This window comes from Phyllostomus hastatus, unplaced genomic scaffold, assembly GCF_019186645.2.
Source record: "Phyllostomus hastatus isolate PE091 unplaced genomic scaffold, TTU_PhHast_1.1 phas_contig_210, whole genome shotgun sequence".
NCBI classification, from domain to species: domain Eukaryota; kingdom Metazoa; phylum Chordata; class Mammalia; order Chiroptera; family Phyllostomidae; genus Phyllostomus; species Phyllostomus hastatus.
Genome location: NW_025333737.1, coordinates 3438383 through 3465266, shown reverse-complemented (window position 1 = coordinate 3465266; position 26884 = coordinate 3438383). Strand labels below are relative to the sequence as shown.

The following is a 26884-nucleotide window of genomic DNA, read 5'->3' as shown; positions in this document are numbered from 1 at the left end:
GGCCCCTGGCCCTAGGAGGGCAGCTAGGGAGGAAGGACAGCCCCAGAGCGGCTGGAGGGGACTGGTGGGGGCAAGGCTCAGCAGAGGCACCAGGAGACTCCTACAGGCGGACTGAGCAGGGAGGGCAGGGCCAGCCATGTGGACAGAGGTGACCAGAGAGTGAGGCCCGACCGCCTCCCCTCAGGGACGACTCACCCGGCTCAGGCCCAGGCAGCAGCTGCTCTTCTCCAGGTCCAAGGACTCCAGCAGCTCCTCCACTGCCTGCAGGCAGAGGCCTCCGTCAGGGAGCCCCCCAGGGATGCCCCATCTCCACTTGGGCTCCGCCCAGTCCCTTAGCCTCCCCGTCCTCCCCTCAGGCAGCCCCTCGTCTGTGCACCGAGCACCTTCAGTGGGCTTCCTCGGGGCCTGGCACTGCGCCCGAGTTTGAGGGTCTGAGGGGGAGCACAACAGGAATAAGCCTCCTTCTGGGTGTTGTGAGACAAGTGAATAATTAGTCGAGTACATAGACGAGGAGGCATCTAAGTCAGCCAAGGGACCAGGAGGAGGTGACTGTGCTGCCGCTTGGACACAAGTAAGAATTAGCCAGACAAAGTGGGAGGGAGGGTGTGTCTGGCGCAGGGACTGGTGTGAGCGAAGGCATGAAGCACAAGGCGACGGGATGCACAAGGAAGGTAACCGGCGTAACCTGGAGTGAAGTGGGGGCGGTTTAGGTGCAATGAGGGAGGTGGGCTGTAGCCAACCTACTGGGACTCTGTGTGACGTGAGCCCCTGGAGGGTTCTCTCAGTTAGGGGCTTGATCGGATTTGCGTTCTACAGAGGTATCACTGGTCGAAGGGCAGAGGATGAGTGGAAACCTGCTCAGGCTGCCACTGCCATAATCCGAGGACAGAAGACCAGAGCCTGACCCAAAGGGAAGAGAGGAGGAAGGTGTCAAGGCGAGAGCCTTGCCAGGTATGGGGGAGGGGCAGGGGAGGGGGAGGAGTCTCGGGGCACACTGAGATTTCTGACTCAGGTAAGTATACCAACAATGGTGCCGTTCTCCAAAGTCAAGAATACGAGAGAACGAGTGGGTTTGAGAGGAGACAGAACCAGTTTGGGTTGAACATGTTGAGTTTGGGGTGCTACGAGGCACACCAACAGAGAAGTCCAGAAATAAGCCGGATAAAAACGCATGTCTGGAGTCTAGGAGAGGGGCCTGGGCTAGCACTATTGATCTGGGAGCCATCAATACGTATGCAGTAACTGAAGTGAAGGGTGTGAATGAGGCTGTCCCGGAAGACGGTGTAGAACAGAAAACACACTTGGCCAAGGAGAGAGTCTTGAAGAAGAGAGAGACTGTTATTTCAGGGGCAAGTAGGAGAAGTGAAGCTCAGAAGTTGTGAGAAGGAAAGCGCAGGGAGACTCGGGGAAACCCAGGTCTCCCAGGTCTGTGTGTGACTCGGGGACCAAGAGGGTGGCAGCAGACACACTGAGCAGGGAGTGTTTCGAAAAGGACAGAGTTGTGAACAGAGTCACATGTTGTGAAGGAGCCCAGAGAAGTGCCCGCTGGTTCTGGCAGCACAAAGTGCAGGAAGAGACAAGCCCAGTCTCAGGGCATCCCAGACAGGAACTCGGGGCCATGGGTGGAGGGATGACCAGTGGTGGGGCTGGGGGAGCAGGAGGAGAGTGAGTGTGGGAGGCACAGGGCGGGCAGGAGGCAGAGAGCAGTCCGGCAGGAGAGGGGGTTAACGGAAGGCTCCCTTCCGAGAGCAGCGGTGGCAGGATGTTTCTGCACCGGGAGAAAAGGGCCCGCAGAGGAGAGGCTGAGGGAACAGGAGGGAAAAGTTGCCACCAGTGGAGCAGGTCTCTAGGAAGACCAAAGGGACTGGGGTCCGAAGCACAGGAGGAAGGGACTGGACGAGGTGCCGGGACCCTCGTCCAGTCCCTTCCACCCAGACAGGAGGAAGGAGGCGTCTGAAGAGCAGTGTATGGAAGACAGAGGAGGGGGTTGGGAGCCTCAGTTTTATTAGCGTTTAGAGGCAAGGTCAAGGGCTGGGAAGAAGACCTGGGAAAGCCCAGTCGGGGAGCATGTGAGGAGAGAGGTGGAGAACTGGAGTGTCAGGGAGGGAGCTTAGCGTCGGGGCCAGGTCAGGATGGGGCACACAGAAAACTCGCCCGGCCACCCCGAGGGCCCAGCTGGGGCCGAAGACCATAAAGCTGTAGGAATTCAAGTCCAGTGATTGTATCATTTTCTCCCACAGCACCTTGCGGCCCCAAACTGAGGCGAGCAGACACCCAAAGGCTGGCCCAGGGCGGGGTTGGGCAGAGCAGGTGCGAGGAGTGGCTCGCAGGCGCTGAGGGCGCTGACGAAGGCCGAGTGACCAGAGGGTGAGACCGTGGCCTCGAGGCAGAGCGGACAAGGAGTGAAGTGAGAAGGGAACGGACAGAGCAGGGAAACCAGAGTGGGGTCCAGAAGTGAGAGGTCTCAGTGGGGGCGCAGAGCAGGTGTCTGAGTGGAAGGGGGGTGTGAGATGCCCAGGAGGGAGTCTGGGGTCAGAGAAGACGGTGCTGGAATTTAAGAGTTCAGAGGCGGAGCATTTCCGGGGATGACACGGTGCCGGGTGTAGCCGTGAGTGGGAGGCTGGAATGAAGGTAAGGGTCAGAGAGAAGGGGCGTGGGGCGGGTCATCTATAGTCACACCGAGATTGCTGAGGACACGGCAGATCCTGGTTGGTGAGAATGGAGAGGAGGTTCTGCGGCCTCCACGAATGTGTGTGACTCGGGGACCAAGGGGAGGGGCCTTTTGCCGGCTCTGGGGAGTGCCCTCCTTTTTAGGGAAGCCATCCTCAGGTCTGAGATGCTTTCAGAGTCAGGCTGGTGCCTAAGGCCAGAGCGCGGTGGAGGACTCGACTCCTCTGCTCAAGGAGCCCTTTAGCTCTCCAAGGAGCTGCTCTGGGGGTCGAGTTGACAGAATGGAATGGCAGGGAGACATCCCCTTCAGCAGCCAGGAACTCACCATCCGGGCTGACAGGGGGGCCCGGCAGCCTTAGGCTCTGCCTGGCATAGCTTCCTCTACAGGAACTAGTCCCTGACCCGGAGGTGAAGGCTGAGGGGCCCAGGTGCTACCAGTAGCACGCCGAAACGTCAGTTCTAATTGGCCATCAGCAAGGCTCTTGGAGGGCAGTCTGGCTCACCAGAGAGCAGACACTCCCACCTCGAGCCTCTCTAGAGAGGGTGGTTCTCCTCAGATTCCTGCAGCCCATTCCCTGGCTGTCTTCTCCCCACGGCCATGGCTGGTGGCCACACGCCCCTGTGCTGACCCTGGATGGCCAAAACCAGGAGCTGAGCAAGGGCCAGTCCGACTTCCTCCAGGGAAGAAAGGGCAGCAGCTCAGAGGGGTCTGAGCAGAGGAAAAGGGGTCTGAAAGGGCTCCGGGGCCCAGACCTACCCGCCTTTCATCCACCACGATGTAGTTGCGCCCGTGTTTCTTAGTCAGGTGTGGGGCCAGGACGTCAAAACGGCGACGGAACTCAGAAAACACCATGTGGTCCGGGTAACCTAGAGAGAGAGCAGCCCCGGGTAGGCGGGCATCAGTGCCTCACCTGCTCCTGAGTACCCCAGCAGCCACGGGCATCCGGGCAGCTGCGGGGCCAGTCCCCGGAGGGGAGGAGACGGCTGGGGGAGGAGAACCTGCGGTGGAGGCAGACCCTGGGCAGGGGAGCAGAGAGGAAGGAGGCAGGGATGAGGGACAGGGGGGCAGGAGGCCGAGAGGACATGTAGGGCGGCCCCACAGCGTAATTACAAGGTTTAAAAAGGGAACTTGTTTCCTTTTTATAGAAGGAAAACAAGTTCCTTGTCAGTGGGGGTGCAAACAGGGCATAGCTAACCACTTGGAAGGAATGCCATGGCGATGAAAGCCTGGATGACCTCTGGCCTGTGACTCTGTCATAACCCACAGAGAACAATGTCTTCAGGACTTAATAAGAAAAAAAAGGGGGGTGCATCAAAGAGTAGCTGAGAGAAAAAGTGCATGAGCCTGGGCGTGGAACCTGGGCGCTGGCTCCCCATACCATGTGACCTTGGAGGGGCCACTGGAACTTACTGAGACTCGGTTTCCGCTTCTGTAAATGGGGCCCTGCCACATACTGGGCATGGTAGTCACGGGGCTTACATCAGAAAATATGTAGAAAGCTTGGCTCACCTGCTGGCTGTTCAATACAATGTCCCCTTCCTTTCCTCAGTCCATTGAAGTTGGACATCGGAAAGGGCCCCCTTCCTACCCTCACCCTGACCTTGAGCCCGAGGCCATGGGGCCAGAAAGACTTGCAGAGTCTCTCTCCCTAAAGAGTGTCACCTCTAACAGAGGTCTCCTTATTGTCCAGGCTGGAGGTCAGGGCGAGGGTGACATGGCTTCTGCTTTGGAGCAAGGTCAGGGTGGTGGCCAGCGGGAGGTTCCGCAGAGTCGCCCAAGGACACCAGAGCCCACAGCAGAGGACCGAGAGACCCACTCCAACAGAATCACAGAATCTCAAACAACACAAGGGTCTTAGAACAGATACAGCTCATCTTCCAGACTTGGAAACTGAGGCCTGAGAAGGGGAGCGACTGACTGCCCAAGGCCACAAAGGCTGCGTGGCTGGAGGCAGAACTGGACTCCGGACCCGAACTCCCGACCGCCGGGCAGGGGCTCTCTCCACCAGGCCGGGCTGGCTGGCTCTGGGAAACCCTCCAACTGGGAGATGAGGCTGATGCATGTGCCTGATAATTGAAACAGGAGGCGGGGGCCGCTGAGGGGCCAAGACAAAGTGAGCTATTGATTGTATCTGAATAGCAATTAAATTGATGGGCCGGGATAGCAGGTCTGGACGCCTGGCATCTTAATTAATCATCAGCGCTATCGATAGTGGCTGGGGGCTGAGTTGGGGGGGCCCTTCTTCTGCTGGCCTCATCGATCTGCTTGTTTGAGTAAAGCACATTGATTTTTGTTCAGAGCGGTAACAATCTGGTTTTGAAATAATAAACACCAACTCCATATCAAGACGTGGGGACAGATCGATGATTTATTTAGAGCAGGGTAGGGAGCCCATTTCCTGGCTCGGCTGCTGAGGAAAAGTGGCGGTGTCCGTGGGGATGCCTCAGGGGGACCTGGCTGTGGGTGGGGGGGCACCCCGCCTGCTCTTCTAGCTAAAGAAAAGAGGGCAGAAACCTGGAAAATTCATAACTTCCCATGAGGCCTGAGCTGGGGAATGAGGTCTGCCTGGGTCAAATCCCACTCTGCCACTTCCGAGCTGTGTGACTTCGGGCAAGCCAACGCACTTAACCTCTCCGAGCCTCAGGCTCCTCATCTGGGGATGGTAACGGAACCTACATCTCGAGAGGCTGCTGTGAGGATTAAAGGAGTTAGTGTGTCTGACGTCTTCAGAACAGTGCCCCGTGTACCGCGAAGGGTCCAAAGATGTTAACCGCTATTACTGCTCTCCAGCCCCGTCCCCTCCTCCAGACGGGCCCATCAAGGGGGTCTGTCTGAACTTTCTGGGAAATGTAAGCACCTCAGAAGGATTTAGCATTTCACTCAGACGGCCCCACAAGGGCATCTACTGCCGTGGGCCGAGCTGACCGACCCAGACCAGGGAAGGGGGAGCTCTGGGAACAGGGCCTGGGGGGCAGGGAGGGGAAATATGGGAGGGAGAGGAGGAAGAGAAGAGTCAGCAGAATGGAAAGAAAAGGAGGAGGAACAGGCCGGGCTGGAGAGGAGAGAAGAGACCCTACAGAGGAGACACTGGAGCAGAAGAGCGAAGCGGGGGCTGGTCGGAGACAGGAGGGGAGCAGCACCCCTCTGGCCCCGTGGGCCCATCTGAGAGATGGGGAGGGGCAGGGGCAGCTCCAGAAAAGGGAAGCAGGCGCCGAGAGGGAAGGAGGCCCCACCTTGGCGGTACATGCGCATGGCATCAAGCAGGCGGGAGCCACGCAGCTGGGCGCGGAGCAGGGGCACGTCCAGCTGCAGGAGCCCGGCCTCGCAGTGGTCTCCCGAAGGCAGGTCCAGCTCGCTGCTGCTGCTGACTCGGCGGGAGGAGGCAGATCGGGGCTCCCCGGCCCAGCCCTCTGCCACAGGCAGGAAGCAGTACACGAAATGCAGCTTCGACTTCTTGATGGTGTCAATGAGGGCATCCTGTCAAAGGGGAAGGGATGGCCCTCAGTGGACCCTGATGGCCCAGCCCATGCCCAAGAGAGCAGGAACTGGTACCAGCATCTCCACTCCTTGCAGGATGGCGAGGCACATGTTCCTTGCCAGGAACGTGCTAAGGCTGGACAACTCTGCCCCGACCAGGCCTGAGTCGTCACTCAGCAGCACTGGAAAGGGGACTCCACCAGCAGCAATCAGGTCAAAGGGAAATACGGAGTGAGCACGGGGTGACCTGAGCGTGCCCAGACTGCACGGGCTACCTGCTGGGGTAAGAAAGGGCGCCGTGGCCGGGCTGGCAGACTCACCACCTGCAGCTTTATCTGGATGCACAGCGACTTCTTCTTGACAGCCGCCATGCCGGTGGTGAAGGTCTTCCGCATGCTGGTGGCCCGGCGCAGCGCCAGCTGTGAGCCGCCCTCCAGGCCTGCGATGGAGCCTGAGAGCACCGTGGCGCTGCCCGCCCGGCCCAGAAACAGGTTGCTGATGATTTTTCTGCCAGAGGCGGAAGGGCAAAGGAGAGAAAGAAGTCACATTCACAGTAGAGGCCACGCCTTCTACCAGCTCCTAAGAAACCACACAACCCCTGCACCAGCGTGGCCAGGGGCCTGGGTTACCTGGGCTAGGGCTGCACGTCCCACGCCCTACAGAGGAACTGCAGACGAATCTCTAACTAGTGAAAAGGGAAAACCAGGGAGGGCAGAAGCCAAGGGGTAGCCGGGGATCGGACAGAGCGGGCGACATGCTCTCTTCCTCTAGGAAGGGCCGAGGTGGGGGAAGGGTTCCCAGGTGGCAGGAGACAGCAGAGCTCAACAGCTTCTCAAAGGAGACAGAATCTGCTGTCACGTTTACTGTCCCCACCCCCACTAGGGTGTGAACTCCACCAGGGCAGGGATCTGTGTTTTATTCACTGTCACTGAGTAGGTGCCCAATAACTGCCTATTGGATAAATGAGTGGATGTCAGGGATTATCTGACTGAGGGCTTTCTAAGACTACATCTGCCTTCGTTGAGGAATGTGTGTGGGGGTGTTAGTCAAATTTAAAACTATAGGTCCCTCCGACCACGCCTAGCCCCACCTCTGCTCCAGGAGGCCACCCCTGTGCCCTCAAGGCCGACTAGCCTTGCCTCTTGGGAAGTGGAGGCTATCTACCCTTCCGGTGAGGGTGCCTGAGACCAGGGAGCCCACGACAGCCCCGAGGAATGGGACATGGGCAGAGTGAGTGCCTTCCTTACTTCTGGGAGTCCTGCAGGAGCCGGGGGGCATTCTGGGTAGCTGGGTTTTGCTTGGTGTAGCTCAGCCAGCCAGCCACGTTGTACTCCACCCAGTTGGTGCCATGGCTGTGGCCCAGGAGAAAATGGCGTGTTTTGTTGCTGCGCAGGAGGGGGCTTTGGCCTGCGGGTGGGAGAAGCACAGTTCAGATCATCAGGGCACAAGCCCCAGAATGCCCGGGGACACAGTGAGCCCCTAGGCAGTGCCACCTGGACCTGTACAGGTGGATACCCTGGAGAGGAAGCAGGGGGCTGCTCTCCAGTGGTGCCCCTACCTTTTTTGTCACCTTCCTGGGGGCCATAGTAGGAGAAAAGGCGTTCCAGGAGGGTGTCTTCAGTGGCCCCTGGCACCAGGGCCTCCTCTTCCAATAGCCACAGCAGGCCCCGGGCCTCATCTGTGCGGGCCAGTGAGCGGACCTGCGGAGGAGCAAAGCAGCCCCACTGTGTCGCACGGAGCTGTGGGGAAGGAGCCACTGGCCCTGTCTCTAACCCCACGCTCTAACTAGGCTGCACACCTACACACTGCACACACAGTAGCTCCGGCCACTCACTGCTGACACCTTGTGGAGCAGGTGGGCAGCAAGGAAAATGAGGGGGCCAGAAGGAGATGGGAGAAAGAAGCTCATGGAAAACACGATTCCTAGTCCTAGGACTCATGTCCAAAGTCACCAAAGACCAAAGGCTTTTATTTAGCCCTGCCCACACCCAGAGGCTCTCCTCCATCCTCATCCTCTTGCGGGTCATAAGGGCTAGCGAAAGCCCCGTGCTGTAGCCACTTCCCCAGGCGTCACCTCCCAGAGGGAGTAAATGAGATAAAGGCCCTGAGCATAGTGCATGGACCAACAGATGTCAATAAGTGACAGCTGTGGGGTTAGCCCTGGCCCCCCCGAGAGGGGAGCACCCAGAGAGGGCTCAGAGCACTGAGGGGGTGGTCATTGCAGAGCCATAAACTCAAATGAGAAAAGCGTTAAGACGGGTTTTGGACGAGAAGGTGGAATTGTTGAATTCTGATTTCTAATACCCCAGGTAAGCCAAACAGACTATGCTTGTGGCCACACCTGGATTGAAGGTGTCTTTTCTATGGAATTCTCAAGTCTTCCTCAAGCAAGAATGACTCGACCTTCCCCACACCCCATTCTGGCCCGGCCTTTAGGGTCCGAGGGACAAGAGAAGGAAGAGAAATGCCATCTCCCTCCCTTTGACCCCAGCTGCTGACATCTCCTCCTTACAACTGCCCGAGGGAGCCAGTGTGATGACCAGGAGGTGGCCAAGGACTGATGGGTAACTCAGGTCCCAAAGTGACTAGAGCTACCAGCAGGAATGAGCAACAAAGCCATCGGATGACGAGTGGCAGGCTGGATACTGAGGGGCCCAAGTCCCCCGGGTACAACTGCCCAACGCCAAGGCCAGTCAGAGAGAGAGAGCAAAGAAGGGAAAGGATGGCCAAGCCCCATCCAAATGCACTGCCTGCCTCACTGCTGCTCCTAAGCCACACGGTCTGACTCCCTCATACCTCCTGGGAATGGCAAAGCTAGAGGGGGGCCACCGCGGGAGCCCAGGTATCAGGGGAGAAACGCCAGCTCGCCTGGGGAGATGTGGATCTCGGGCACTTTAAGCACTTGTCTCAGGGGGCCCCAACCCCTTGCTAGCCCAACAGGGCCTCTCAACAAGGGAGGAGGAGAGAGAGACAGGACTCAAAGCAGAGGAGACAGGTCAGAAGCCTAGCCAAAACGTCAGTTCTCCAATAAAATACCTTATGTAACATCCCTGATTGAAGACAATTACCAAATGCCAAGTACTCATTAGGCCAGCCATCCCCAGGCAGCAAGGTGTCCCAGACACTAGTCCCAAGGGTGACAAAGCCCATCTCCAAGGGCAGGAGCTCATGTCTGCATGGCCCTCAGTGGGTGTCTGCAGCTGGTTTCCCTGTCTGGGTACAATGCTGCCTCTTCACCCCACTCGGCCAGGCTGCATCAGTCTTCTTCTCGGGGACAATGGTAGGGAATAACTATGTCGTCTGGGTCTAGCCAGGCCCTCGTCACCTAGGAGGAGACACCAGAGCTGCTGGCAGACACACCTGAGGCTCAGCCAGTCACAGGACAGGGCCTAAGCCCCAGCTGGTCAGAGAGGAGGTGCACCTTCCCGTCCAGCTCAGGTGCCCGGGGGCCGGGGCTCCCCACTGCACCAGGGCAGAAGGAAGTGCCACCTTCCTGGCTAGACTGGCTGAGGGCTGAGCGGCAGGGCCCACAGCTCTAAAGTGCTGGGTGCCTGGGCCCGGATGCTGGGCCCCTACAGCCCCCAGTAGCACCCCTGGCAGCAGCTCATGCACGGTGGGCTCTACTGGGAAAGAGGGACGGGAAGGGAGAGAGAAGGCCAGCCCGGGGCCTCGCTGGAACTCCTCCTACCAGTGACTGATGGGAGGCCTGGTCCACAACAGCAACAGAGTCATCCGCGGCTGGCTCCAGGTCGTCGAACACCAGCTCGATGTTCTCCTAGGAAGGAAGGCAGAGAGGCCGTGAGCGCAGGGCCGTGTGGGGGCAGCTCTGTGAGCAGGCCAGGAGGGGATGCTGGAGTCAGCAAGTCTGACCTGTGCTACGCAGGAGCGCCCCTCCAGCAGCCCGAGGGACGAGTGCTCACCGCGGCACCTCTGTACCTCTGGACAGCTAAATTCCTTCTAACCTCTTTTTATACTGAGCCGAAGTCACATATTTCTGTTATTCACACCCACTGACGAGGCTATGTGGAGCGAGCTGTTCAATTTCACACACATCCTTGGGACACTCGAAGACAGCTGTCCTTTCCCTCCTGAATCTTCTCTCATCCCTGATAAATATCCTCCCCAGGACCAATATCCCTCACTGCCACATGCAGTAGGATTTCCAGATCTCATTCCATCCAGGACCACCTTTCATGAAGGGGCCCTAAATAATCAATCACCATCTTAACAGACCAGGAGGCAGGGAAGGCCAGGCCTGACATGAGCTGGCAGGAGCTACACAGTGGCAATCACAAGGCTTAGGTGGCACCTTAAATGTGGGCAAGGAAGCGCTCCCAGGGACCCTGAATATATCCTCAGCTTCTTGGAGAGCAAATGCTCCACAAAGTAAGAATACCCCGGGCAGGGAAGACACCTAGTACAGAGAGCACAGGCGGACAGACATGGCAAGAGTGTAAAAGGCGGGAAGGAGCGGCCAGCGGGGAAGGTAGTTCCTTCCTCATCCACAGACACCCCCCCAAGGGGGCCAAGGCCAGAGGGTGAGGCTTGGAGGGTGAAGTGGGCAGGCAGGGGCAAGGTCAAGTACTACCTCCTTGTATCTTTCCAGCTCCTGCACAAAGGTGCGCTCGTGGAAGAGCCTCTGCAGCCGGTCCTGGGCGTAGTTGTGGCACAGCTCCTCAAACGAGGCTCCGCGGGCCGACCCACCCAGCTCAGGGTTCTGGAAGCCCGGAGTATCCACAATCATCATAGAGCAGAGTGAGTGCTGGCTGGACTTGAGAGCCCTTCACAGGGAGAGCCTGGGTCAGCGCTGTCTAGGGCAGTATCGCTGAACAGGCCCCACTGGTCTGCCTCCGGTGCCCAGGCAGCCCAGCCCTGGCCCAAGCCAAGTTCCCATCCCTGCGCACTTGCCCAAGGCCCTGGTGGGGAAGCTGTGCCTTCCTTGGCCTACAAGGACAGTGAGCCCTCTGCTGGCGGAAGGTGGTTCTGCCTCAGCAATCACACTAGCACTGAGGCATCAACTCCACCTTTGTCACAAGGCAGGAAGCCAAACAGCTCCTGGGCCCTCCTGCTTGGCACTCACCTGTTCACCAGAGAGACAAGCAGGGTGAAGAGCTCACTGTAGAGGCCAGACGCCATGCCCTCTAAGCACTCCAGTGCACTCAGTTTGGGGCCTGTGGGGCAAGAGGATCAGCTCTAGCTCCTGCTCCCTGGGATCCCCACCTAGGTATGTTCCCTGCCTACCCAGGGCCAAGGCCACGGGGGTCGTGGGGCTTCTTTTCTCCCTGATGAAGGCTCTATTCACCCCAGCAGTCTCCCCACAGCAGAGACAGCAATGAGCCCCAGATGAGGCCTCCCAATCACACTCGCCAGCCAAGGGGCCCAGGGTACCTGTACCATCTCCCAGGCCGCTTTCCTCAGGGCCCTGGCGGAAGGAGGTGGAGCGCTGCATGGTGCCACCCTTGTGCTGGTGCTTGAAGATGGACGAGGAGAGCTCCTCCAGGCTGCAGCCCAACAGGTATGCGGCCTTCTGGGCCCACTCGTGGCGGGCAAATTGCTTGCGCCCAGCTATGGGATAGAAAAAACAATCTAGTATCTTGGGTCTTCCTCCTTAGGCCATTTGTTTGGCTCCCTGTTCCCACAGGACTGGGGAGTGAGTATCTTCCAGAGGCACCACTGGACTTCAGGCAAAACAAGGCCAGCCAGCAGCTGCCAGCTTCCTGTGTTCTTCAGGGGTGGAGAGAATGAATGGGTCCTAAAAGAGGAGGTAATACCACACTGCTGCCACCAGAGGGCAGCTTCACCCTATCAGCTTCAAACATCCTTTTAGAGAGGGCTTGGCTAGGGGAGGGGTCGTACCAACTTGGGGACACAGTCAGAAGATAAGCCAGCCCACCCATGATGAACACTGAGATCCACCTGTGCCTTGGGGGATATCAGGAGAGACTACGGTGCTTTCCCCTTCCATGAATGCATTAGGACCCTCCGTGTTACCTCCAGGCATCTGCCAGGGGAGGCTACAAACACCCACCCATGGCTCAACAGTGAGGATATGAAAAAGCCTCAGAGGAAAGGGAGAGCCCACGCAGACAGACGTGCCTCAGCCAACATGTGTCTAATCATGGCAATTAGGGAAAGCTAACAAGAAACAAGGTTTTACCTTCAGCAGCTTCTGTAAGGCAAAGGACCAGCATGCAGCATGCAAAGGAAAACAGCGTGTTAGCAAACAGTCATCGACGGAGCCTGCCAGGCCCACGGGAAGGGACTGCGGAGGGTGGGGGTCTGTGCGGACGAGTGGGCAGGAAAACACAATCCCGTTCAGACTCAGGAACACACATACAAGCTCACTCACAGTCTCAAAGGAGTGTGTTTGTGAGTGTAATCCCACTCTCTCACACACACACACACACACACACAAAGACCTCCAAAGACATTCTAACACATACACGTACCCATACACGCCCTAGAAAACACTGGAATCTCTGCAGAGGTCGCAGACCCTGCTCAGTAAGGCCCTTGTGCTGACACGCCCAGAGCTCTCCCCCTCCCTGCAGTCAGCACTGGGCAGGGTTACAGGAAACCTGGGCTCGTGGCCTCCTCAGAATGCAAGAACTTCCTTAAGACGCAGCCAGATGTCCACCCACCTACAATCTGGAGAACTTCTTTCACTCAGAGCCCGCTTCCTTTTTGGTGGGAACGCCACTTGCTGGGATGGTGAGGAGCCTAATGTGCCCGCCCACCTACCAACCAGTGCTTCCTCGCCCCTGCTGAGCGGCCCGGCACCTTCGTATCCCGCAGGAAGATGGAGCCCAAGCCCCGGGTGCTGTTCAGAGGCAGCACCCCTGTCCCCGAACTGGAGGAGAAATCGGTGCTCAGAGCACCCGCCCGTCAGTGTAATCCCAGAGGAAGGCAGCAGAGCTCTTCCAGGCCAGACCGGCTAGGGGTGTCCAACTTTTGGCGTCTCTGGGCCACACTGGAAGAAGAGTTGTCTTGGGCCGCACATTTAAATACACAAGCATTAATGGAAACAAACAAAATCTCATAATGTGCTAAGTAGATTTATGATTTTGTGTTGGGCCAAATTCATAGATATCCTGGGCCACTTGTGGCCCAGAGGCCACGAGTTGGACACCCCTGCTTCCATTCACAAGCCCCCAAGCACAAGCGCTGAAGCTGCAGTCCATCTGTTACCATGGTGCCTGCTGCCCCCTAGTGGCCTCCACCCTGACATGCAAGAGAAAGAGACACCTGCTGCCAAACCAGTGGAGAGAAGGGTGGACTCAGAGAAAACTGGCCTTAGGAGGCCCCATGAAGCAAGCCCACCCTACCTCACCCAAGCCCCATGGAGGGCATCGTGAAAGGTTCCAGGATCTGGATGCAAAACAGATAGAAGCAGCTATTTGGGGGACTCCAAGAAGCCCCACAGCCAGCAGGTGCCCTCTCCACCTTCAACCACAGAGTTTCCCCCAGGCCAGGCCCCTCCATTATGACAGACAAGGCCAGCGCCCAAGGAGAGCCCAGGGCAAGCACCAAGACATGGCCAGGGGACCCCTACACCCTGGGGAGGGGCCAAGGTCAGTTACCCGCTGGCTCCTCAGGGGCCTCTGTCAGGAAGGGAACAAGAGAAGAGTTATTCCAGGGGGCCGGTCTGGGTCTGTGGGGTCTGTGTTGGGGCCCTTCTCTCTCCCCTCAGCCTCCCAGCGCCCACCCCCTGCTTTCACAGTGCTCTTGGGCACTGCCACCAAAATTCAGGCTTCAGGCCATTGCTGCCAAGAGAGGCTTCTCTGGGTGTGGGGAGCCTTCTGCTCTGATGCGGGGGGCTGGGAAGAGGCACAGTGAAAGGTGGAGTCTCATAACCGGAGATCTGTGCTGGTTGAGGACAAACTGGGAGTGGGACGGTCCTCAAAAAGTCTCCTGGGTGACAAGCCAGGCTTTGGGGCCCCACTGCAGGTTACCTTTGGTGGCTCCTGCGGCCCCCAGGTGGTAGATGGCAGCCAGGATGAGCCAGCAGGCTTTCTGCTCATCGGGGGAGATGCCCAGCACCTTCATGGCCGTCTGTAGCTTACTGAACTGCTGAGCCGCCTTTTGCTTCTCCTCAGGCTACAGGGACAGATGGGCATGCCGGCACCGGATCTCAGAGGGGCTGTCCCCCAACCCCACCGCCAGCATACCCCCGTGCTGCCGGTCCCTCGGGCAGGGCAAGACTGGGGTAGCGCCACCCAGCTGGAACTGGCCTTCTGCCATTCCCACGGGGCACTCCAGGCCATTGGAGGCTTCTTTTACTCCCAAGGCCCAGGGCTGTCAACCAGTCCGCACAAGTCCCTCACCTTGGCCAGCGGCACAATCCCGAACACATTGTTGTCTGCCAAGTGGTTCAAGTGGAGCTCTGTCCTAGGGGTACAAGTGAGGCGTCAGCACGGAGCTTGGTCCCCATGCCAAGGCCACCCGCCTACCAGGGCGATGATGGACAAACAGCTTCCAGACTCTGAAGTCTGCCTGCCCATCACGCCCGACTGCCAGGCCGGAGGCTACTGGCTTTCTTAATTGGTCTGGATGTCAGGGCAGAGCACGGCCTCCCCAGGACAGGTCACCAGAGACGTACGTCCTGGTGAGAGTGTCCAGTCAGATCCCTGGAAGGGAGCAGGAGGCCTGCCTGGAGGGTGAGTCCGGCCAGGACAGAGACTGTGCCCTCGGCTGCAAGAAGGGCTGAAGAGAATCAGGCCCTAGGGCTGCTTGCTCTGCTTTATCATTTATCCTTTCATTCAGTGAACACGGACAGCAGGTCTGAAGGTCTAAAGGGAAGAGCCTGGCAGAGGAGCCAACCTGGGGGCACAGAGGGCCAGCCTAGAGGGAGGGCCCTGAGAGGGGTAAGGCTTCTGGCCCCAGTGCGGACCAGTTCAGCCCCGCACTAGCTGTGTGACTGCAGGCCAGTCCCTGGCCATCTGCATCTCAGCGTGCTTTCCTCTCTAGACCTGGCTCCACAGGCAGCAGGGGTCCCAGCTAGGAATTGTGCCCCTCACACATAACCAGACCCCTGTGTGCAGAGCTTAGGGCCCCTCATCTTGCCACTCTCAGGGCCTAGCTCAGAACCTAATGTGCAGCAGGCACGCAATAAGCAAATGGTATGGGATACAATAGAGTGGCAAGGGCCAGTGGAACTTTCCTCAGGTTGGGGTCCAAAGCACCCTCCCAGTTCCCTCTGCCCCGTCTCACCTGAGGGTGCCATCCCCGCAGGCCAGCAGGTAGTAGAAAACATTGAATGTGGCCTCACTGGCCGGGCGTCGAGCCACGCGCAGCTTCTCCAGAAGCATCGTCTGTGGCACAACAGGAAGGGAATGGGCAGGGGAGGGCAGTGCCAGGAAGAGCCTCCCCCACACCAGAAAGAACCGGCCCGTGGGAACAGGAAGCTGTTTGTTCCTCCCCAGGTGCTCGACCAGAGGCCGGATCACCTCTGGGGCAAGCCCAGGGCCAGGAGGAGGAAGAGGACAGGCCCAGCTAGTGGAGGACACTGCCACCCTGCCTAGTCCCAAGGCACAGCCTTTGTGGGCAGGTGGACACTTCGTGGTGAGGGATTCCCCTCAGCCAGGACAGGAGTCAGCCTGGGATGGGCCTTACGATGCCGACGAGCCAGCCTCCTCCAGGTGAAATCTGCCCGAGAGAAGCCCCGGGGAGTGGGGCCGGGGCTTGGGCAGGGCTGAGCGGGAAGTTGAGCCGTGCCCACCCAGGGCGGGAGGCACAGGGAGCAGCCCCGCCAGTGCCAGGGCCCATTCTGTTGGGGCAGAATCCCGGGAAAATGAGGCACAGGAGAGAGCCTGATTTCTATGGCATGAAACCAGGTGACAGTCTCCTACCTCCCGGAGTGTCCCCTCACCTGAATGGAGGCCGAGGCCACCTGGCCAGCTTGGTCAAAGTCCAGGGAGAGGATCTGGGAGAAGCGGGTGGCATTGCCGTTCATGATGGTGGGGCTGTTCCCAAAGGCTTCCAGGAGGGCATACAGAGCCTGCCACTTCTCCACTGCAGAAGACAGGCCCCGGGGCCATCAGGGAGGCCGGGCGCACGGGGCGGCCAGGGGGAGACAGCCTGTACCCGGGGGGGCCTCCATCCCCACCCTCTCTCCCAAGCCCCTTCTCAGTCTCAGCTGTCCCTGCCTCACCAGAAAACACCTTGTTCCCACTGGTGCCTGCGATGGTGGCCAGGTACTGCACCAGATGCTGGCAGCTGGTGGTCTTGCCACTGCCACTGCTGCCCAGGAGGACGATGGACTGGTCTTGGCGGCTCATCAGCATTGCCCTGTACGCGGTCTGGGCCACGGCATAGATGTGGGGTGCCATGTCCTCCCGCCGACACCCCTTGAACATGTGCATCACCTTGGGTGGGAGAAGGGAGGGGAGGATGGACAGGCTCTCAGCTGGTCGCACCCAGACACCCCTCGCCCCGAGGTCCACATCCTTCTGGGCCTTTCACTGCAGGGCAGCAGGGGGATTCGGAGGCTAAGGCCATACAGGAAATGCAGACGAGAGCTGTTTCTGGCCTCTGATAGGGGTTGGGGAGGGGCTTTCTGTCCTCACCCCTTGAAATGACTCCTCCTCCCAAGGTCAACTGTGAGCATGGACAGGAGGCCGTGGGGTGCCAAGGGAAAGGGGCAGAGCCGGGAAAGGCGGGGTGGGCAGCGGGCGGGTGGGTCCATGAGGCAACATGCCTGCTCAGAAGGCATCGCACCTTCTCGGAGTACACGGCGGGGGCCCCGCGGGGGCTGAGGACGAGCAGGCTGGGGCCAGCGTACGTGTGCAGCAGGCTAGCGCCATAGCGCTGGCGCAGCGTGTGCAGGACGCTGGACTCGTTGAGGTACACCAGGGAGGCCAGGTCTTCCAGGCGGTCGCAGGAGGGGGCGTTAGCCTGCGCGACAGGACAGGCAGGAGGGCACTGAAGGAGCAGGACCTGTCTGCGCTGGCAGCGGGCGGGCCTGCCCTGTCCGACCACCTCCCGTGCCCTCCTGCAGCCTCCTGCCAACCTTCTCCACGTCATCCTCGTCCACATCCAGGACGGCTCCATCGTGGTCCAGCTTCACGCGCACCTTCCCCTCGGGCAGGCTGAGCTCCTGGGACTTGAGCTGACTGGCTGCAGAGTAGGACGGGCAGTCAGACAGGGGCCTGGGGAGGCTTTCCTACCCTCTTCGGCCCTTTATGGCCCTGCCTCCTCCTCACTCACCACCCGGTTCTCACCAGACGCTGAAGGAACCCCAGCCCTGAAACCCAAGAGGCCCAGGCACCCGCTCCTGCGCCTCCCCAGACTCACCCAGGGAGAAGCCATCCTTATGGACCAACCACACCTTCTCCGTCTCGTGCCAGGCCTCCTCAGCTGCAATCTGCTCTTCGGTCTTCACCTGCCAGAGGGAGGGGAAGAGCCCACAGTCAGGCCCTGCTCTGGAAAACAGAGGCAGGGACAACGGGAGGGAGGAGATACTTGAGGGGAAGGGCTTCCAGATGAGCCACTGTGCAAGGGGGACAGTTGGGGAGCGGGCACAGGACAGGGACCTCAGAGGTGTCAGAGGAAAAAGGTGGGGAAGCCAGGAGGGGGTGGTGGTCCTGAGGAACCCCGAGGACAAGGACACAGAGCCAGTGACCACGCCAACCTTGAGGGTGGAGCAGGACTGCAGCACAGGAGAGAGCGGACCCCGGGAAAGTGGGTCAGCAGGTTCTCCCTTCAGCTGCCCTTTCCCCCGCCGCCCTGCGAAGCCTGTGGGACTGGTGCCCTAAGCCCACACCCCTCACCCTGAGCCACAGCCACCGTGACCTTTCAGACCCAGCTTCTCCCTCATCCTGACAGGCCCTCCTTCACCGAGCCGGGAAAGGGCATTGTCTCAAGATGCGAGGAGAGAGTGTCTACTGAGACTCTGCAGTGCAAGGTGGGAAGTGGGGCCCGAGTCCTCATGTGGGCCAGGCCTTGCCCTCCAGAGGACGCTCCACGGGGTGGGGGTGGGGCCCAGCCAGCCGCATGTGCAGCCTCCTCAGAAGGCGGCGGGCACACAGACCCACGGGGACGTGCCAAGGCCACACAAGGGCACGCCCAGAGATATGGGGGCAGGGGAGAGGGGCAGCACTCCTCTACCAAACACAGGAAGAGACTGCATGCCACACGGGTGGGCACCAGAGTGGGCACAGAGGGCCGGGGACCCCGGGAGGCCCCACGTGGTTGCCCATCAGAAAAGCATTCGCAGACGCTGCTGGGGTAAGGGCCCGGGACTCCGAGGGAAGAAATAGTGCGGGGGGTAGGGTGGGGGGGTGAGCAGACAGGAGACAGGCCCCTCAGGCTCCTTTTGCTGCATGCGGGTGGAAGGGCAGCAGGTCGCGCAGTGGCCCTGCTGGGGGGAGGCCCCACCCAGGACATGGAGCAGCCATGGGGCTGGTCCTTTCCCCCCACTGTCTGAAGACCCCCGCTGTGAGGCACCACGAGTCTCTACAGTCCCCCACCCTCACGAGGCCTGGGGCCTGGGCCCTGGTGAGGGATTGAGAAGGACAAGGACACATAGTAAGAGGGAGCATCTTCTTTGCCACATTTCTCAGAGCTGAACGGAAGAGCTCCGGGTTTCACTGGCAGGGTGGGTTCCAGCCCAGAGACCTCTCCCCCTCCCCCACCGACTGCCCTTCCCGGCCGCTGAGTGGGAAGGCTGGGCCGCACCTGAGGCCCCGGGCCCTGGCACTCACGGCCAGAGACGGTCCCCTTCAGTTAGGAGGGTCACTATGGTGTGTCACTATTTTAAATTGTTAAAGGAAGATGTTTAAAAAAAAAGGCTAGTTCTTTATATTTGAAGAAATGTAACTTTTATAGAACAAAACTATACGTGTGTGTGTGTGTGTGTGTTTAAATCATGTGAGGCAGGCGAAACCTTTGTCTTGAATGGGCGGGTACATTCTATGGGTCAGGTGTTTGAAGACTGACGTACAAGGTGACGTCAAAGGGTCACGGCCGGTCACCAACTCCTTTAGAGCTAATCTGGAGGCGCGTTTCTGCAGTGGCCAGCAGGTGGAGATAAGGGAACGCCGCCACGTCTTCAGGCTGGTGGGGGGGGGCGGCTGGGGGGGGGGGTGGTGCTAGGGATTCAGCCAGTTCAGCTTTCTCTATCCAGAGTGAGCAGAATGGAAACACCCAGAGACCAAAACTCTGGCCAGGCCCTTGGGCTCCAGTGGCTGAGAACCATGCACCACAGAGGCCACACTTGGGCGGTAACGCTTAGTCTAGACACTCCTCAAGGGCCTGACACAGAGTGCCCACCTCAAACTCCTAGCACTGCCTCCCGGGGGGTCCCGCCAGACAACAGGTGGGGACTGGAAGGGGAAAGAGGCCTTACACTCCAGCACGAGGCCCGAGCACAGACGCCGGCCCAGGTACAGGCCAGGGGTGGCAGGTGGTCACCGGAGGGAGCGGAGGGCTCCTGAGGGGGGCAGGAACACCCTACCTGGCTGTGGGCAGGAGACGCGGCCTCAGGGTCCAGCTACCAGCAGCAAGCAAAGGAGAGAGAAGAAGAGGGGTGAAGGCAAGCAGACCATCGGCGCGCCCCCTTCCGCAAGCACCCAGGCACACGTGGGCGGGCACTCTCAGGCTGCCTGAGGTGCGCGGTGTAGGTGGGAGTCCCTTAGCACCAGGAGGGGGGCTGCCAGCCTGGGCGGGTGAACTGAGCCCAGCCAAGGAGAGGCCCAGCCTGGTGAAGACAATTGTCACCATCAGACTTCTCAGAGGCGAGGCTCTGGTAAGTCATTCCTGCGGCCTGGGCAGGAGTGCACCACTCGGGCCACGGTCACTCCTAGGCTGGCCACCTAGTCCACTCTGGGTTAGGCTCCTCTTCTGGGTACCGCCAGGCCAGGCCACCTCCCACATCCAGGGCCTTTTCCAGATGAGCTTCCCTGATCAGACCCAGGACAGGGCTGTCCCTGGCCTCCAAACACACCGACCCCAGGATGCCACGGCCCCTGCCAAAGCTGCCTTGCAGAGATATCCTCCCTGCACCTGTCATACAGCAGGACCACCGGTACCCCCAAGTCTAGGACCCCTTCCTCAGACCCCCACGGCACCACTCCCAGGCAGCTGCACGACCCACGGTGACCCATTCGGGTCCACGTGCCAACTGCCCAAGAGTCAAGGCACCTTGACCTCTCTGTCTCTGTCTGGTCACTTAAAGGCCCTTCTGGAGAGGAAGGGGAGTCAGCCAGGCCTTGGACCTTGCCCGTTAGAAATGGACAAGGCATTAACAGGCCCACCTGGGTCTAGAGAGCCAAGGCATCAAAAAAGGGGAGCCAGCTCCCTGCCTCCACACCCACCAGCCCCGGGCACTGAGACATGTCCCCCAGCGCCCTTCTCTCCGTTCTTGAAGCGGGAGACCGTGGTGAGGGCCCCCGGATGCCACGGAGCCTCCTCCACAGGCAGGTGTTCCTGCGCACACAGACACACTCAGTCTGGGCGCCAGCCTCAGGGGAGGGGCGCGCCAGGGACCGGGGAAGTGCCCGCGACAGGTGGCATTACAGAAGCTGTGAAGATCCTCTCAAGCCGCTGGCGGGCCTCCTCTGCGGGGCTCAGCCGGACCTCAGGGGCAGCTCCTGTCTAGAGGTTAAACCACTATTAGTCCTGGCCTGGGAAGTGGTGGGGACACAGCATGCCAAGCTTCTAGCCCAGGAAGCCGCTAGGACCCAGTGGGTAAGTGTGAGGTGGGGTCAGGAAGGCCAGCCAGGCACAATGTGAGTTTTTAAACTATCAGATAAGGAAAAAAAGCACCTGAGAGTTCTGAGTTTCTTCTCACCATGTTCACCACTTCAGCAACAGGATGGCCCTACTCCTCCACACACCCTCGGGCCCCTGCCGTCAGCCCAGCGGACCGCTTGATGAACTCCAAGCAGAGCTCTTCTCAGCCCCCAACCCACCCTAGTGAGAGGTGGAGGGACAGGGAGCCAGAGGGAGGACAGCCGGCCCCGGAACGGGCGTGTGATGCTCTCAGCTCCGTAGAGGTCTTCTCAGAGACTGACGGTGTGCCTCCTGCCCTGCCCATCAAGCCAAAATGCCTTGGCGAGTTCCTGTGCACCAGAAGGTCACATCCCTGATCCAGAGTGAGCCAGGAGGGGTGGGAAGAGCTGCAGCCTGCTCTACTCTTAAGTTCTTCAAAACCCAAGAAGAATGGAATGGGAGCAAGACAGGCTCTGGGGCCTTTGGAATCCCAGGGGCTGGACACAGGACAGGCCTTTAGGCTGTGCCCTGCCCCTCATCCCGCCCCTCCCCTTCCAGACGGAAGGAGCTGAAGGAGCGTGCAAATTACAGAGAAGCAGTGATGAAACTTGATACCCCTCCTCGACACAAACACAGACCCCAGGCCGCCTGAGAAGGGTTTACCCAACGGGAAAGCTTAAAGAGAGCTGTCCCCAACCCAAGGACTGGCCAAGCAGGCAGCACCTTCCAAGGGAAAGGGCTGGACCGATCCTCCTCGTTCCTTCTCTCTGCCTCCCAAACTCCTGTCTTGCCCAGGGGGCACTCGGTGGACAGACAGAGCTCCAGACCCAAGGGGGCCACCGTGCCCACGAGCCACCAGGCACAGGGCTCCCCTCGAGTGCTGCCGCCAGAGGGGGCTGCTGGCCAGGCCTGGTGGCAGCGGTGGCCACGATGGAGTTAATAACTGCTGTGGTGAGCCTCCTGGTCAGGTCAGGACTGCCCTCTATCGGGGGAGCACCCGCCATGCCAGGGCCTGGGCTGGGGATGTTCATTACCTGAATCGTTTCTAACATTCACAGCAACCCTCCAAAGCAATTCCAAAATCCAAAAGTCCACCCACACAAAAGATTCTTCTTAACTATTTTGGTGGCAAAACCCAATTCTTTGTATTCTATCCCTCTGCAATGTAAACATCCATAGGTTTCGCTGTGGAAATATTAATGCATTTGGTTATGGGTTGCTGCTGATTATGTACACCATATGATATTCTAAAATGTAAAAATTACTAATTTCCAAAACACCTGTGGCCCCAAGGGCTTCAGAGGAGGAACTGAGGACCTGCGTTGCCCCCACCCGACAGATGAGGCTCAGAGCTGGGACCCTGCCCAGACCTGGCAGGCAGGCCGCCCGACTCCGGAAGTTCTGTCTCCCTCCCCTGGCACTGATCTGCTAAGACCCTAGATCTTGATTTGGGGTCTGGAGCCTCACACTGACCCCATGTAGCTGAGGACCAGGCCCCGACTCCCCCGGGACAGCAGCATGCTGGTTAGCAGGACCCATCGCAGAGCTCAGGCCGCCACAGGCTCTGGCATTCGGACCGGGAAAGCCATGCGGCCCCGCTGTGAGCAATGGCCGGGCCTAGCCTCTCAGTCATGCGGGGCTGGTGCAGGGGCCTTAGGGAAGCTGGTTGTGAGGGTGCCTGCCCTCAAGCAAGGGTGGCGAGGGACATGGGAGATTAGTGACACGCTAGGGTACCTCCTGTGGCACGTCAGGGGCTGGTGACTTGGGCTGCTGCAATCCAGCGAGGTTCGACTTTGGGCTAGTGGAGCCTGGGTCAGCCAGCGCTTCTGGCGGGGCTGGGGAACACTGCTTCTCTGGGGTTCCAGGCTTGGCTGGCGAGCCTGGCTTGGCTGGGGAGTCCACCGCCTCTGGGGAGCCTGGTTTCCCCGAGTAGCCTGGCTCCTGGCCGGAGGGCTTCTCCCCCTTCCCAGGAGCCTGCCTGCTGCGGGGCTTGTGGTCCTTGCTCCTGCCCCGAGACATCAGGCTCCGCAGGCCCACAGACAGCTCGTCCTTGGCCGTCTCCTTCTTGGCTTCGGGCTTAGGTAGAGCAGGGGGAGGTGGTGGAGGTGGCGGCTTGGGACCCGGAGCTGCCTTTTCCACCCTCTTGCCTCGAGCTGGGTGCTCAGGGGATTTGACCCCTCTGCCCGGAGGTTCCCTGGCACTCCCAGGCTCCTCGCCAGGCAGCACCTTGCTCACCACCTTCCTCACTGCATTCGCCACCTTTTTCCGGGACAGGCCTGGGGCCTCCTCACTTGGGCCTTCTCCGGAGGGAGCGCCCAGGCCATTCATGGCAGGCGTGGGTGCAGGGCTCTTGGTTCTCTCGGGAGTCTCTGTGGGTACCGGGCCGGTGGGAGGCTGCGGACTCTTAGATGGGCCACTGCCGTCCTTTGCGCTGCCCTCTAGCTACAGTCACACAGATACAGGCAGACATTAGCATCAGCTCCTGTGTCCCACCCACCCTGTGCAGAGGAAGTAAGAGGTGTGACCTCAACGCCCCGCCCAGGAACGAACCCTCCATTCACATACCGAATAATGAATGAGGCAGAGCTCCAAGAGGCTCTCCATCACCCAGACAGGACAACTGCATCTAGGTGTCCCTCTCCCACAAAACACAAGCAGGTGCTGCTGTCACCTGCCATCTATCCCCAGGCTTAGCATAGAGCCCTGAGATGCTGGCACAGAGTGCCCAGAGCTCACAAGGCGCCCATTACTGGCTTTCTGTCAGGGCAGCGACTGAGCCTCAGTCCAGGTGAGCCCACGCCCTCACAGCCCAAACACAGCAGAGGCGAAGCACGGAGAGGTCAAACAACCAATTCCTAGGCCTCAGTCTGGGCCTTCCTGCCTTTGTGATCCCTCCATCACACTGTCTGCTGGGCGGTCAGACCCAGAGTCTGCTCCTCCTGACGAAAACAGTGGTCAGGGAGCAACTCCTGGCCCTCCAACATGCCAGGCCTCCTCCCTGCCCGCTCCTCTGGTCACAGGCCACTGTCCCCTCTCCACCCACATTCTCCAGGACTGCAGAAACCCAGTGCTAGCCTAGGAAGCTTCCAGCTCAGCCTGCTCCTGTCGGTCCCTCTGCAGTTTTCCTCCTGCAAACCCCTCAAGGGCTGGAGGCTGCCTGGCTCCCACAGTGTGTGTGTGGAATATGGGAGGAAGAGAAGGCAGCTGTGGCCCACAAAGGGTTAAGCACTCAAGCTACCACAGCTCCACTCTGCCCTAGAGCTGGGGCCCTGCCTCAGGCAGCCTCTCAGCATCTGGGCACCCAGGAACTGAATGGGGTACCTGCACACTCCCCATGGTTCACCTACCCTTCCCCATTGGTGGGAACTGTCTGTGGACCCAAGAGCCTGCCGCTGGGAAGGCCAGGCTGGCTAGAGGCAGGGCAGAGCTTCCTGCAATGCTAGCCGCATTGCCTGGGGGAGCAACCTAGGGGCTCCGTGTTGGTCAGGCAAAGAGCTGCCGCTAATGAACCATGCTTGAGCCCTTGTTCCTCAAAACAATGACCTTGGTTCAAGGGTACACTTGGGCTCCGGGAGGGGCTGGCTGCCATCTCTGCTTGGATGTAGGAAGATGCTCATGGAGTGGCCAGTATGTGGAGAGGTTGCCCCACGTCCTGAGCGGAGCTGAGCCAAATGGCCTCAGCCCAGGCCTCAGCTGCATCGTGGCCCTGCTGCAGCGGAGGGGAGGGGAGGGCTTGAAGGTACTCATCCTCAACCTCTTGGACCAAGAGTGCTCTGTGTCCTGCCAGGGCACTGCAGAGCTGGCTGGTGGCCCTAGCTGCCGGGTCCTACTCCCCCCCTTTCTGGCATTCCTCCTGTCCCCTCCAACTGCAGACGATGATGACAACGATGATGAAAACAACTGCTACCCATCATACAGTGCTGATTATATGCTAGGCAGTCTTCTAAGCACCTTACATGGAATTTTCACAAAAAACCTGGCATACTCCAAGACCCCTGCTGCCCACGTCTCGAACATGTACCTCTGCAATCACAGGCTGCCTTGCAGGATTGTTTACAGATCAGGCAGAAGCCACAATGTCTGGCTAATTGAGTCTCGGTCCAAGGAAGTGGGGGAGCCGGGCAGGCACCGTCTGCGGCGATGAAGCATAGATCTGTTCTGCAGCCCGGCGCTGCTCCAGAGCCCTGGGCACTGCCGCCCCCTGCGCTGACGGCAGCCCTCTCCCAACTACACATCCCTAGGCCTACCTCTTCTGGAACGGTCTCTCTTCTCTTGCCTTAAAAGAGTCCTTTGTTCAGGGCCTCTATCTGAGGGCAGAACGACTGGGGTAGGGGCCGGGTAGGGGCTGGCTTGGGGCACCGGGCAGCTGGGGCCTACTTCCAGGTCACCCACACCAAGCAGCTGACGGGGTCTTAGGGAGAGACAGCAGCAGCTGCAGCGCCTCCCTGCCCTTGTCTGGTGCCACCCAGTGCAGGATGAGGAGTCCCAGCAGCTGCTCATCTGGTACTCCCGACCTAAGGGTTTGCCCACCTAAGGCCTCTCCAGCCCCAGAGGTTCAGGAAAGCAGAACTAAAGGCAGGGACTGACCGGGTGTGGGGGAGGGTCTCCACAGTGCCTTGGCATTCCCTTCTGCTTCACCCGCCCCAGGTTAGCATCGCGCAGGCGGTGCGTTCAGCCCCTCCTGGTATTCCCTCCGGGCACCCACACAGAAGGGGCACCGTGCCACGCCTGCCTGCTGCGTGCAGCAGCCTCCCAGGCTAGGCTATGGTGGGCACACCCTTGCACAGGGGGCTTGGAGAAAGCACTTACAGCCCCTTCCTCCTTGCCAGGAGGGCCAGGCTTCGGCAGAGTTTTGTCCTCCTCTTTCACCTGAAGGAGCAGACAGAGCAGTCACTGGCAGGTCAGGGCTGGGGGCCCAGCAAGAGAAGCACAGAAGATAAGCATCCCACGGCCAGGGGAACTGGGGCTACAGACCTGGGCAGCAGATACACTGGGGTCAAAACTGTCCTGTGACAACATCAGAAATGAAGAGTCTCTGTGAGGGCCAAAGCCAAGGGCCTCTGCCCCCAGAGACCAGCCACGTGGCCCACTGGGGCAGTCTAACGAGGTCTGCCCATGAAAGCAGCACCCTGGCCTTGGAGGCAGTGTGGATAGAGAGATGCAGTTTATTCAGCTCAGGCTGAACTACCAGAGTCATTCCAGCTCAGATGAGAAGGGGTCTGGACAGGGGCCCCCTGACCTAGTGGCTGAGGAGGGGGAATTGCCCCGTGTGGGGGCCTGCAGGGGCCTGCAGAGCTCAGTGTAGGCGAATGGGCGGCTCCACCGGGCTGGCTCCGGCTTCCTTCTGGGCTCCACACGATTTCCCACAGCACAGAGCCCGAGGCCTTCTCAACCAGATGGCTGGGCTCTGGCTGGAGGCAGAGAGCGTGGCAGAGGCAGGGTTTCAGGAGGCCAGATATCTCCCCAACCTCAGACCCACAAACTGTCAACCATGCAGCTGAGAGAGGGAACCCCAAGGCTGGGGGTGGGGGGCGGAGGCAGGACAGACGCCTGAGCTCTGGCTGCTCTGACCAGGGATTTGTACTCAGTCCAGGGGCTGGCTGGCCCAAGTCAGAGGAGAAAAGCAGAGTCAGGGGCCAGCAGCAGATGCCATAACGATCCGGGAAAAAGGACAGGCAATATGGACGCTCTGGAGGTTCTTTCTGTTCAGAGGCTGGCCCAGAACACACCCGGAGCGGCCAGGCCTCCAGGCTGGGGGGGACCTGCTCCCCTGTGCCTCACTTACATCTCTCCCTCCACAAGCTCAGCAGTCCTAGTGGATTTCATTTCTCATCTTTACTCACTTTGGACTATAGAGAAAGACGGGTCTGTTACCAGTCTGACCCCACCCGGTACCTCAGCATGCCTTTCTTTCCCAGCACAATGTGGTAAGAGGAGTCCTTGATTCCTAACGGAAAAGATCCTCAGAAACTCTTCCAGGGTCCTGTTAATTATCCACCTGGGGAGGACTCTCTGTTTGTAACCAGC

The 26884-nt window shown here is 59.6% G+C and overlaps 1 protein-coding gene across 20 annotated transcripts in view; it reads right to left on the bottom strand.

Annotated features, from left to right (window-relative positions):
• The window catches only part of MYO18A (myosin XVIIIA), a 93123-nt gene that overhangs the window by 27800 nt on the left and 38439 nt on the right, over positions 1-26884 (bottom strand). For 6 of the 20 annotated variants that reach the window (XM_045836499.1, XM_045836500.1, XM_045836498.1 and 3 more), the window contains exons 3-23: positions 19602-19637; positions 17441-17528; positions 17157-17263; positions 16865-17041; positions 16299-16512; positions 16017-16159; positions 15359-15459; positions 14473-14536; positions 14101-14245; positions 13729-13749; positions 12306-12317; positions 11537-11713; positions 11229-11319; positions 10737-10929; positions 9837-9923; positions 7707-7848; positions 7396-7555; positions 6469-6655; positions 5905-6148; positions 3428-3537; positions 196-261 (exon numbers count right to left, since the gene is read on the bottom strand). In XM_045836499.1, the coding sequence (XP_045692455.1) occupies positions 196-261; positions 3428-3537; positions 5905-6148; positions 6469-6655; positions 7396-7555; positions 7707-7848; positions 9837-9923; positions 10737-10929; positions 11229-11319; positions 11537-11713; positions 12306-12317; positions 13729-13749; positions 14101-14245; positions 14473-14536; positions 15359-15459; positions 16017-16159; positions 16299-16512; positions 16865-17041; positions 17157-17263; positions 17441-17528; positions 19602-19637 (2565 nt within the window). The other 14 variants (XM_045836506.1, XM_045836512.1, XM_045836516.1 and 11 more) reach the window with 9 other exon arrangements.